At 53.5% G+C, this 10,752-nt stretch overlaps 6 protein-coding genes across 6 annotated transcripts; 2 read left to right on the top strand and 4 right to left on the bottom strand.

Annotated features, from left to right (window-relative positions):
• Nucleotides 1–214: 214 nt before the first annotated feature.
• On the top strand, nt 215–833 carry CONPUDRAFT_150434 (uncharacterized protein; the record flags this gene model as incomplete). The annotated part of the gene is made up of 2 exons (XM_007766870.1): nt 215–629; nt 679–833. 2 exons carry the CDS (start codon nt 215–217, stop codon nt 831–833), a joined length of 570 nt encoding a protein of 189 aa, XP_007765060.1.
• Nucleotides 834–899: 66 nt separating this feature from the next.
• On the top strand, nt 900–3,389 carry CONPUDRAFT_150433 (uncharacterized protein; the record flags this gene model as incomplete). Its single annotated transcript, XM_007766869.1, has 7 exons — nt 900–1,265; nt 1,315–1,473; nt 1,527–2,048; nt 2,099–2,419; nt 2,477–2,803; nt 2,854–3,296; nt 3,350–3,389. The coding sequence occupies 7 exons, from the start codon at nt 900–902 to the stop codon at nt 3,387–3,389; spliced, it is 2,178 nt and encodes a 725-aa protein (XP_007765059.1).
• A 295-nt stretch (nt 3,390–3,684) lies between these two features.
• On the bottom strand, nt 3,685–4,668 carry CONPUDRAFT_150432 (uncharacterized protein; the record flags this gene model as incomplete). The annotated part of the gene is made up of 1 exon (XM_007766868.1): nt 3,685–4,668. The coding sequence occupies one exon, from the start codon at nt 4,666–4,668 to the stop codon at nt 3,685–3,687; it is 984 nt and encodes a 327-aa protein (XP_007765058.1).
• A 21-nt stretch (nt 4,669–4,689) lies between these two features.
• CONPUDRAFT_31255 (uncharacterized protein) lies at nt 4,690–7,084 on the bottom strand (the record flags this gene model as incomplete). The annotated part of the gene is made up of 2 exons (XM_007765775.1): nt 4,690–4,848; nt 6,995–7,084. Coding segments are annotated over 2 exons (249 nt in total), but the record flags the coding sequence as incomplete, so codon positions are not given.
• A 381-nt stretch (nt 7,085–7,465) lies between these two features.
• Nucleotides 7,466–8,278, bottom strand: CONPUDRAFT_80146 (uncharacterized protein). Its single transcript, XM_007766139.1, has 4 exons — nt 8,173–8,278; nt 7,806–7,995; nt 7,714–7,722; nt 7,466–7,661 (listed from the first exon to the last, which is right to left on the bottom strand). The coding sequence occupies exons 1-4, from the start codon at nt 8,242–8,244 to the stop codon at nt 7,636–7,638; spliced, it is 297 nt and encodes a 98-aa protein (XP_007764329.1). The 5' UTR covers nt 8,245–8,278; the 3' UTR covers nt 7,466–7,635.
• Nucleotides 8,279–8,526: 248 nt separating this feature from the next.
• Nucleotides 8,527–10,613, bottom strand: CONPUDRAFT_142117 (uncharacterized protein). Its single transcript, XM_007766867.1, has one exon. It carries the CDS (start codon nt 9,938–9,940, stop codon nt 8,606–8,608), a length of 1,335 nt encoding a protein of 444 aa, XP_007765057.1. The 5' UTR covers nt 9,941–10,613; the 3' UTR covers nt 8,527–8,605.
• Nucleotides 10,614–10,752: the final 139 nt, after the last annotated feature.

Below are 10,752 nucleotides of genomic sequence, written 5' to 3'. Positions count from 1 at the left end.
GTCCGCTTGTTCTCGTAGGAGATAGGACCAGCGGCTTGAGACATTGGCAAACGTTGGGTTGGTGCAGTAGGGTGACGCGCGACTGAAAGAGCTAAGTCCGTTGGTCAATTACGTGTCATGTTGAACATTGAACTTTTCGCACGTACCAACGTGACTCTTTGTTCGTTTTCCAACCAACACCTCCAACCCAGCTAGACGTCCTCCATTCCACACCATGACAAACAACCCAGCCCGTAGAACCACCCGCACCACTGCAACCAACAGTGGAGCACCTCCTGCACCACCTCCGCCTGCCACGCGCAGTCGCAGGGCCCCACAGCCCACTGACGAGATGGCGGAAGGACTGGCGGTAGCGAAGAACGACAAGCTTGCCGCCCCTCAGGCCAAGATGTCCGTGCGCGCGAAGAGGACGCCTTCAGCCCAAGCGGCTGTGCGTATTTCAGACATCCAGGCCGAGATGGCCATCAAGCAGGCGCAGGTCGAGAGGCCAAAGCCTGCACCCAAGCAGACACGTCAGTCCACTGCAAAACCTGAGTCGACAGCCGCACCTTTGTCCACCAAGGGTAGCAAGCCGGTGAAAGTGGCTTGTGTCGCCGGGTCTGGCAATGTGCAGGATAACTTGGCAGAAGGTTAGTAGATACTTTTGACGATAGCGCTCTTGGCTCACCATGGTTGCAGGTCCGGGAGCCCAGACAGAAGGGGGGGAGAAAGCAGGAGGAATGCCGACGAAGGATGGTACAGCTGCAAGTGCCAATGGAAGCCACAAGCCGGGGCGCATCAATCAGAACACTACCGGGAATGGTAATGACGTCATGGGTGATGGGCACCTGTAAGTCCCATGATCAATTCTCACTATCCTGGGAGTTTCTCACTGACGACTTCTTCCGCCGGCCCCCATCATGCTCCTCCAACTCACCGAATCGACACTCTATTATCGCGACTTGGCCCTCGCTATATTCAGCGCTCCTGCCACGTTCGACGATGTCGGCACCCGGATCAAGGCCTGGAATTCCAAAGTCACCCATACTGCTCCCGACTCCGCGTCTGCAACCTCTCGTTCTTTCACCACCACCAGCAAGAAAAGCGCCCTGACAGCTGCCACCTCTGTTGTTTCTTCGGCCAAGTCCAGTCAAGCTCACGCCAAGCCTACCTTGAAACCAAAGCCTTCGGAACCATACCGCAGTCTTCGCGATGAAGAGGACAGTGCGGATCAAGTTGAGCGCGAGGCGGAGTCTATTCGTCACCAGACGAAGGAGGATTTGATGGTAACAATTATTTTCTGTTATTATATGCTATGATACTGATCAGGTGTAGGCGTCTACGGTGTCAATTGCCCAGCCTTTGGGCACGTCTACCCGTGTTCAAGATTCGAGCACCGGCTCCGGTGGTACTACGACGGCCTCCTCGCTTAAGAGGAAACTCTCTGAGGTGGCAGCAAGGTCTTCGGATGAGGAAGCGTCCGAGACGGAGGATGTAAGTCTCTCGCCATATGGACTCAGCTTCTGACACTAACTTACTTTACCTAGGTTGTCCCTTACGAACCCCACCCCGACGACAACGCTGACGCTGATGCAGGCGACTACGCTCCTCAAGATGATGTCGAGATGCTCGACGACAACAACAACATAGATTCTCACATCTGGGAGGGTGCGCAACCTGTCCACGATCCCGCCTTCTTGGCCTGGGTCTATGGCAAAGACTATTACGAAGGTGCTGACGAAGACATAGCTGACAAGGATGGAGCTGTTGACACTGACAGCAATGCACCCGTCGGCATGGATGAAGACAGCGGTGAAGCTCAACCGGATGGCGACGAGGATCAACAAGAAGGCGACGAGGATCAATCAGACGGTGACGAGGGCCAACTGGACGGCAACGAAGATCACCCAGGCGCCAACGAGGATCAGCCGGAGGGTGGCGAGCACCAGCAAGACGGCGACAATAGTCAACAGGTCGTTGAGGGCGAGCAGGGCGGCGAGGGTCAAGCGGACGAGGGTGAGGATGTCGTGGGCAGTTTCGGACGGAAAAGCAAGCGTACGACGGCCACGGTGAGTTGTCCCTTACTTCGACTTTGAGCATGTTCATATCCTCCGTATAGACAAATGCCAAGGCTTCAAAGCCGAGGTCTCATCGTACGAAGCGTATGAAGACCGGCAAGACCAGCGCAGCTACACCCGCCGAGGGGAGCAAAGGTCCCACCAAGCCCACCGTCAACGACTTGCCGCCTGAGTGCCAGCAGCAGAAGTCATTCTCCGTCGACTTTATGCCGACGCTTTGTGTCTACATGGGTGCGTTACCCACCCCCTGGGGCCCTTCCGACGACATTGTCGAGGAGGCTTGTGCTGCTATCTTCCGCGTCATCTACAAGCGCGAGTTCTCTGCATTGCCGCAAGAGCAGCAGACAGCCGTGCTGAGCATTGTAACTATCTCCTTTTGTCTTAAGAACTAGTTACTGATTCCGCGCACTAATTTACAGGCTTGTGATCGTTTGTACCTCTGGCGCAACAACTTCAGCTCCACCGCGGTTGCGGCGCTCCTCGTCTTGATGGGCGCGCGCAAACTCTTTACTGATGAGGAACGTACTGACTTTGCCAAGCGCCTTCTCGTTGGGGGCGCTTTCTTGTACGAGAAGATTGTCGATGGCAAGCTTACGAACATCTTCCACGGCTCCTACTTCACCATCGTCCTCTCATGCCATTTCAATGCCATTAAGGGGCACTACGACGTACCGGCGCACGCGGAGCAAACTGGGGGGCCCCATGGTTACCTCCCCCTCGGCGCATTTGCCTTGGCCGCGGCTGCGGTACCCCATTCCTTATGTCTGTCTTACTCATCACTGATATACGTTTGTAGTGTGTCCGCGCAATCCGCATGATCAGGGATGGCCAGCTGGCCAAGATCGACAAGGCCATGTCCAGCATCACCGAGGCCGGATGCACTCCGGAGAATGGCTGGGCTGCCGTGTGCAAAGCGAGACGGCTCATCACTGAGTCCACCCGCAAGCCCAGGTCTTCGAAGGCAAAAGGGAGAGGCAAGAAAGCTCAGGCCAATACCGACGCCGAGCCAGACGCCGAGCCCGGTCTGCCCAGCTACCTCCAGTTCTCCGAAGCGAACTACGGCGCTGAAACGGATGACTTCCACACGAGCGCACTCCGCGCCGGTCCTGTCCGCACCTCTGGAGGCTGGGAGATTGCCATCAGCCACGTCGTCAATCACGATGAGGACGAAGAAGAGGACGCCATGGAGGACGACCAGGATGAGAAGAAGCGGGGTCCTTGGGCTACGTTGGACATCCAGTGTAAGTCCTTTCTCGTTTCATATTGGATTAAACTAATTTCATTATCACTAGGATCTGTTCCGGGGCCGATGGGAAGCTGCGCGGGCTGTAACGAGGTAGATTGCTTGCTGCAACGGTCAATCTCTCAGCGTAGCTAGAATACGATTTTTGTTTTATATACTTACTCTGCATCTTATCACGCAATCAATGGACGCTTATCACGCTTTTCGAACGCTGGATTTTTAACTAAGCACGCAATAAGCAACAAATGGGCTGTGTATAAGAAAGATTCAAAAGCCTGCACGGCATCATAATTGTGGTCTCTACTTATTATAAGATGTATCCAGACACCCGACGCCATATCATAAGCTCTGAAAAGTCATGTTGTAGCTTAAAATGAGAAGGTCCTAGCTCGTCACAAAGCCGGCGGCATCTTGTCGGACGCGTCGCTTATCCTCGGACTTATGGCACCGAAGGCTCGGATAAGTACCCAATAAGGCAACTGCCATTTTCCTGATGTGCCAGTCATGAAGGAAGTCGCGGAGCGAGTTATGATAAGTTTGTATCGGCATGTCAGGAGACTCGGGAGCTGGGATGGAGACCAAGGCTGAAAATGGAAGAAGGAGTGCACGAACGTCAACTCCAAAGAGGCGGCGTAGATCCGATGGGGAGAGAGGTTCGGCGAGGTTGACTACAACAGAAAGGTACTTTAACCCATCGTCACGATGGAGCGACTCGATGCCGTCGATTATGGAAGCATACAGATGATGGACATCGCCCCAGACCTCCTCCACATTTCCTCGTAGCATACTGCAAACGAGCGGGAGACGATTATAAGGCTCGTCCTGGCGGATAAATCTGAGTATGGTAGCCGCAAAGATGAAGCGACCGTTGGCACGCTCAGATAGCGTCGTCAGATCATCCGGGGCGGGCCACGGCTTTGGACACACTGTTGGTAGGTCGAACTCGTCGTATATGCGGTCAAAACCGTCTCGGAAGAAATGTCCGATATCCTCGTGAGAGTCATAATCCTCGACTTGCACGATCTTCACGAGGTCTCCTAGAGCATGACTGCGCATTGCGGCACGGATCGAAGGCCAGACCCTGCTGGTAATGATGATGTTGTGGATGGGAACCGATTCGTCGCGGATGAGACGAACGAGCAAGGATATGAATGGTCCTATGTGATGTAAGCCGCTGGCCGTACCCTCGTCAAGAGCATCCAGGATGATCGACATCCCGACTTTATCCTCCCAGACGTATGCAAGCTCCCGCAAGGGCTCGATGAGGAGCTTCTCTAGGCGGTCTCGTGGAGATTTCTCCGGCGAGAGCAACGCTGGATCAGCAGCTATGGCTTTCTCGATGGCCTCCTGAGCAATGTGGTGGGCCATACCCAGCTGGTAAGCGAAGGTAAGGAATACGTTGTCGAAGGTGCTCCTTTTAGCGTGTTTTCTGGAGAAAAAGAACGTCCCTGCAAGCTTTCCCTCCTGGGCAAGTTCTTCTGCGAATGTATGCGCTATGGTCGACTTTCCGGAACCGGATTCCCCGGCAAGCCAAATGAGATTTCGATCCTTACCACAAGACACGCCATCGCGCGGGGCGCTCCGGCATTCAAGTAGATGTTTTACGAATAGGTTACGACGAGCAGATACGGCGCGAAGTAAGCAGAATTTATGTAAGCCAGTTAAGCGAAACTCATGTCGAAAGGCCTTAAGGAAGTCTTTGAAGAGCCGGCCTCATTCAAGCTGAATGATGCGGTCTAAGGTATCCAATGTTGCCAGGTCGACAGCAGCAAGCGCAGGAGCATAAGAGGTAAGGTCACACCCGCATTCGTGCTTGAGAAAAAGCCATAAGGGGCCGTCGACGGGTAAAAACACTTTTTCACTCTCACTCTGAGGTTCGTGAGCACGTTGAAGACCATATCAGCTAGAGCTCGTACTAAAGACACGACAGAGAGGAAGACCGCGTGTTAAGCTGTTCGGCGGAGACGGGAGAGCGCGCGGGCGTCAGGCTGTCCGTCTCCGATTGGTCGGGAGTCAGCAAGGCCTGCTGGAGAAGAAATAAGAAAACATCGCTCAATAATGCCATATTTGTGTTGTTGGTGTGGCGCGAGCTTGCCCATCACCATCTCTCGCTCCCAGCGCGTCGCCCTCAAGTACCGAACCTTGCTCAGGGACCCCCAATCCTAAATTTCCGTGGGGGAAAAGGAGAGGGTAAACCAAAGGCTCCCACAAATGGCTCACAGCAGCGATGTTTTGCACGGTATTAGTCAAAGAACGTGACACTGTGGGTCAACGAGCGCAAACCTGAGTTGAAGACGTGTTATCATAGCACATGACGACTGCAATCTCGGTGGCAGGGACACGCCTCCGCTGCTTTCCAGCATTTAGACGACAATGGTAGGGAATACGTTATTTTGGTACAATAATACCTAGTGACGTAAGGACACAGGAAAGCACAACGTCTCCAGGTCAAGAAGCAACAAACAACCTGTTTCAAAATTCTTTCGTAAAAAAGCCTGTGTTAATGATGACGGCAGGCAAGTACGTGTAAAATCTAGAACGCGCGCCAAAATTCATACGCTTTCAGAAAGGTACCCTGACTAAACTATAAGATTATGTGCCAGTTTTTCAAACGATCCTATCAACATGATCTTTGTTGGACGTCTTACATGCCTTCAGGGTATCTACCACACCCACGATATTTCAAACCTATCAGTTGGGATTGATTTTTTTTCGAACACTCTCAGCGCAAGTGTAATGCGTTCGGTCGCTTCTCGGAGCCAAATCCACGCGAGCTGACAACACATCGGCATTTGGACGGCAACGGAGGGGAATACATTATCATTTTGTTACCACGGTCATTAACAGGACGATAGCAATGGTGCAAGGACAGTGGATGCACAATCCCAATGGCGCCGCGAACATACTCTAACGCCGCCAGATCAAAAATATCGGACAGGAGCCGACACGCTACTCGTAGACGGCTTAAGCAAACGCACTCAATTGCGGATACCATCGGGTGATTGAATATTCTGGGTCCATCAGAGCGCCTGGCTATATACTCACGACGAAACTTATCATGACACGCTGGTCAGGCCAGAGAAATAGCGTAACTCTACGTACGGTGCATTGGCAGACTCGCTTGCCCTAATCTGGCGATAATAATTCTCGTCCTAACGACGACAATGCCCTCGTGCATAGGGTACTACAACTCGCATGATGATAAGGGGCGAGGAAGGGGAAGTCAAGGTGAAGGGAGATGATGAGGCCTCGAGGGACTGGACGATTTGGGCGACGATTGGCCCACTCTTATAGATGAAAGGGCCCAGGGGCTTAGCACTGCATCGGGAAATCGTCTGAATACATTTGGACGTTAGGGGATGTAGGGCTCTGGATCTTGAAAATGCATCGACAGAGGGGACACCAACGCACGTTCCGATTGGCCAATGTATTCTACAATTCAATACAATTCGCACTCGAACAATTGTGCTTCAACAAACCGGTCGATCCCGTCGTCTTATGGGCATGAGCTGACGCGGCCCACATTTAACATCGGTTCGTACACGGGTGCGGAAGTGTGATTTGGGGCATTTCTCCGGTCCTGCATTCAGTCTTTCGGAGCAGTGAGCGAGGGTACTGTGAAGACCATAGGAGTCTGCAACCAAGCAACGGCAAACAAAAGCCGACCATCTGCTTGTAGATACGATTAATCAACGATATCTCTGAGCGTCTGAAGAATGCCAACCCGGGTATCCGGGAGGCAATGGGAGTGTGGGAAGCGTTCATTTGAATCGTAGATGGCGCCATGGGCGCACTCCTGGGCGAGCTTCTGCCAGGCGTCTCCTGCTGGAACCGATCCTACAGTGGGACGTTAGTCCAAACATACGTCGAACGCCAGCAGAGACCGCACTTTGTGTCATGATGCTTTGAGCTGATGGTCGAGAGTCAAGAGCAGCACAGGGTTGAAACCAAGGTGACGTGTGTCCCACATATGACACGGCCTCTGCCGAGTCCTGATGCTATAGCAGTCATAAGCCGTATCTCAGCGTCTACTTATAGTACACCACGACAAGTGACAAACTTCAAAGAACACTTGGATGACGAGCGCCTTAATGTCTCAATTCTTCGATATTAAATTGTATCCGCTGCGCATGCCAACCGAGGCGAAGAAGAAAGTCAACCCGAGAAAGGGATAGATATGCGTCTATTGGTGTAGGCGAAAACGGACGACATTGCCTAGCGTGGGTCTATAACCGCTCACCCAGGACCTCGACTCTTAACAACGGGCCCACCGTCATCTCCAAAACTCCGCGACATGACCGAAATCTAGAGTCCTAAGTGTCCACAGGTGTCAACCTAATGAGCGTGGTTCTTGTGGTGCTCTAAAACGAAGTTAGAACAAACAACACTATCCACAAAGATACGGCCACGTACTCAAGTGCACTACACGCCACCAGACACGAAGGGGGAGACGAAGAAACCGCGTCAGCGCTGACCAACACGAACCAACATAACCTGCCACTCACTCTGGTAGTCGATGGTGTAGCCAAGACCGAAGATGCCGAGAATGGTCCAGACGAGAGGAGCACCGCTGGCGTTCTTGCCGTTGAAGAAGCGGGCCTTGATGCCTCCGCCGGCGGTGGTGGGTGCGGGGCCCTTGGGGAGCTTCGAGTAGAAGTTCACGAGGGGGTTGAGGGCGGCACCGCCTCCAGAGGACTGTGCATCGAAGACGCATCAGGACCAGGCGAGAATGATGAGCGTATGCGGATGTTGCCGTAGTGTGCAGAGCGAACGTAAGAGTGAAGTCGAAGTATGGTGCGAGGCGAACAGGAAAACGCGAGGCGGGATTAGAGTTAGACTAGGCCAACACATCCCTTGCAAATGAGCACGTACGAGGTGAGAGGGAGTGGCAATTTTGGGCGGGACAAGGCCACCAAGGCTGCGGCGGATGAGCGAGGCGTGCATCGTCGACTACAAAAGTGGGATAGGGAAGAGGAAAACTGAGCGGGGCGTGGAGGTCGACGCTGGTTCGGATGCACACGGAGGAAACGCCGCTTTTGTTTGTACTTGTTGTCGTTAGCCCCTATCTCTGATGCGTCTGTGTGCTCCGAAGTTGGACGTTCTGAATCCCTCATCGTCCTCGAACTTTGTGTGCGCACCAGAAACTCAAGCAGACACTTTCAATCAACCTGCTGAGAAAATTTAGGTACTCAACTCGATCGCATTGTCGATGTTCATTTCGAGCTCCCCGAGACGGTCTTCAGCCTTCAATGATGCACGGGAAGGCCGAGAATATTACAGCATGTAAAGATAATTTATTCTTTGATTATATCGTATGTCCAGATACAGAAGTTCCAGTCAAGCGTCTACGACAATCATAAGAGATACTCAACGTAACTGGATGGTCTGGTATGTGATATGCACCCGACGACCCTCCCTCCCAGATGTTCACTAACGGCAAATTCGAGAAACTCTCCATGAACACACCCAACTCTGTCCCTTGCAATCCTGTAGGATCCGCGAAGAACTGTATTCTCTCCAGCGTCGGCGTGCGCCGACACACGCCCGTCAACACGTGCCCCAGAAACCGCAGCGACGGCTCCGACACATGCTCTGCGGTGAACTGTATCCCCAGCACGCGCACAGGAGGGATCTCGAGATGCTCCGGGACATCGTACCCGGTCTTGATCGTGAGTGTGAGCCGTTGAGGGTTTGGACACGCACGAGCGACGAGGTCGACATCACCCTGGAACGCGCCTTCCGTGTACACTCTCGGGGGCGCGAAGCAGACGGAAACAAGACCTGGGCCGCATGTACGCAGCAGGGACCGCCAGAAGCGGCCTGGGGGCCTCGACCCGGGAGAGATGAGATTGCGGAGCGCCGGTAAGGATATTCGTCTTGATGAGATGCCTTCATCGGGGTCCGAGGAACGAAACGAGAGCGTGGTGAGTGTGTTTGAGGCCAAAGGTATCTCGGAGTTGCTAGGGAGGGTGAGCGAGAAGCAGGAGAGGTGGCGCAGGTTGGCGTGTGAGAGCAGTATACGAAGCTGATAGGGAGATAAACGGATCAGGCAGTTGCTCCAGTCGAATACTTTCAGCGTTGGACGGCGGCAGATAGACATAAAGGCCAGCACGAAGCTGTTTATCTGGGCAGGGTCGACCTGACAAGAGTCGTGGAAGACAACGATGGAGAGATTCGGGAGGGAATCGATGATGTCCGTGAGGTGCGACCAGCCCAACGCGACCATCTTGCCGGGCAATTGGGCTGAGAAGGACACATCAATACGCTGGGTGTATGCTCCAAGGTCGAGGTGTTTCTTGTTCTTCCGTACGTTAGATCGGCTTTGGGGGTTCCTTGATTGAAGTAGAGAGGCGAGTGAGGCGGCGGTATCGAGGTTGGAGAGATTGATATCGATGGATTGGTACAGGAATCTGATGGAGTGCCCGTACCATGTCTTGCAGACTAGGGGGAGATAGCGACGAGTTGGGTCCTTCAATGCGCTCTCGCAGCGTTCCTTCAGCTCCGTTGTACCGATGAAATCTGCGACATAGCCGATATAGGGTTCGAGGGCGTAGGGCACATACGTGGCGAACTCGAAGATAAGCTCCCAGATCTCCACAGGTAGCGCGAGGTGTGATGGGGTTTTAGAGGAGACGGGCATAGAGCAAGGAGGCGTAGTACTTCCAGGAGGGATTATAACTCGTGCCTGGCATACGTGGCCTCTTGAAGGTCGAAGGGAGTGTTGACAATAGTTGGGTCTGAATGGAACAAAAAGCGAAGGCACGACGCGGGAACCCTGATCACTCAGTGGGCGCTTGGTCCGTGCCGAATATTTAGGGCAAACTCAGATAAAGGCAATCCACAGGCGCCTAAAAGCGCACACAATACTGAGCCGAGACTACTGTGGTGCTATTCCTCGGCCTCGATCATGGTGGCCTTCGTGAGCAGGTGCTGGCATTGGTGTTTGGCAAAGAGTGATAAGGCGAACGGAGCAGTGAGCAACGGCGGGCATAGGAGTTTGCTTTTTGAGGTTTACTATCATGCGTAGAATGCAGGCGCTGATCATGAGATATGCGCACAAGAAGTTGTGGGACACTGGGTGCGATGGAAGAGAAGTTAGCCGTTGGCGGCAAGCTGGTCAGCGGGAGCATATGAGAAGGGGTGCGGATGTTCGGAGCGGAGGTCCGGAAGAGAACGGCATGTTTTGATGCCGTTCACAAGCCGTTCACTTGCTCTGCTCCTATGTTCATCCTTGCGGCAGATGAACTCTAGACGGCTGAAGACGGGCAGAGAGTCAACGCAAAGTTCTCTGCCGCCACTGCCGTGTCTCTGCCAAGTGCACGATCTGGGGTCAGAATGTCGCGGGCCGAAGTTTCCAAAGGCCTCAGCCTCAAGTCCAGCCCGGCGCAGGCCCGGCTATGCCCGAACTTTGGTGGGCCGACTCGCTGCTCGTTGGTTGCTCATGTTCCTGAC

Source organism: Coniophora puteana, assembly GCF_000271625.1.
Source record: "Coniophora puteana RWD-64-598 SS2 unplaced genomic scaffold CONPUscaffold_2, whole genome shotgun sequence".
Lineage (NCBI taxonomy): Eukaryota > Fungi > Basidiomycota > Agaricomycetes > Boletales > Coniophoraceae > Coniophora > Coniophora puteana.
The sequence above is the reverse complement of the archived record's forward strand: the minus strand, read 5'-3'. Positions and strand labels throughout refer to the sequence as shown.

What these genes read in the sequence shown, in the direction of transcription:
- CONPUDRAFT_80146 (XM_007766139.1), bottom strand. Translation starts at nt 8,244, where the DNA reads ATGCACGCCTCGCTCATCCGCCGCAGCCTTGGTGGCCTTGTCCCGCCC. An exon ending in TTGCCACTCCCTCTCACCTC is followed by an intron (nt 7,996 to 8,172) that starts GTACGTGCTCAT and finishes TTCGATGCACAG; the next exon opens with TCCTCTGGAGGCGGTGCCGC.
- CONPUDRAFT_142117 (XM_007766867.1), bottom strand. Translation starts at nt 9,940, where the DNA reads ATGCCCGTCTCCTCTAAAACCCCATCACACCTCGCGCTACCTGTGGAG.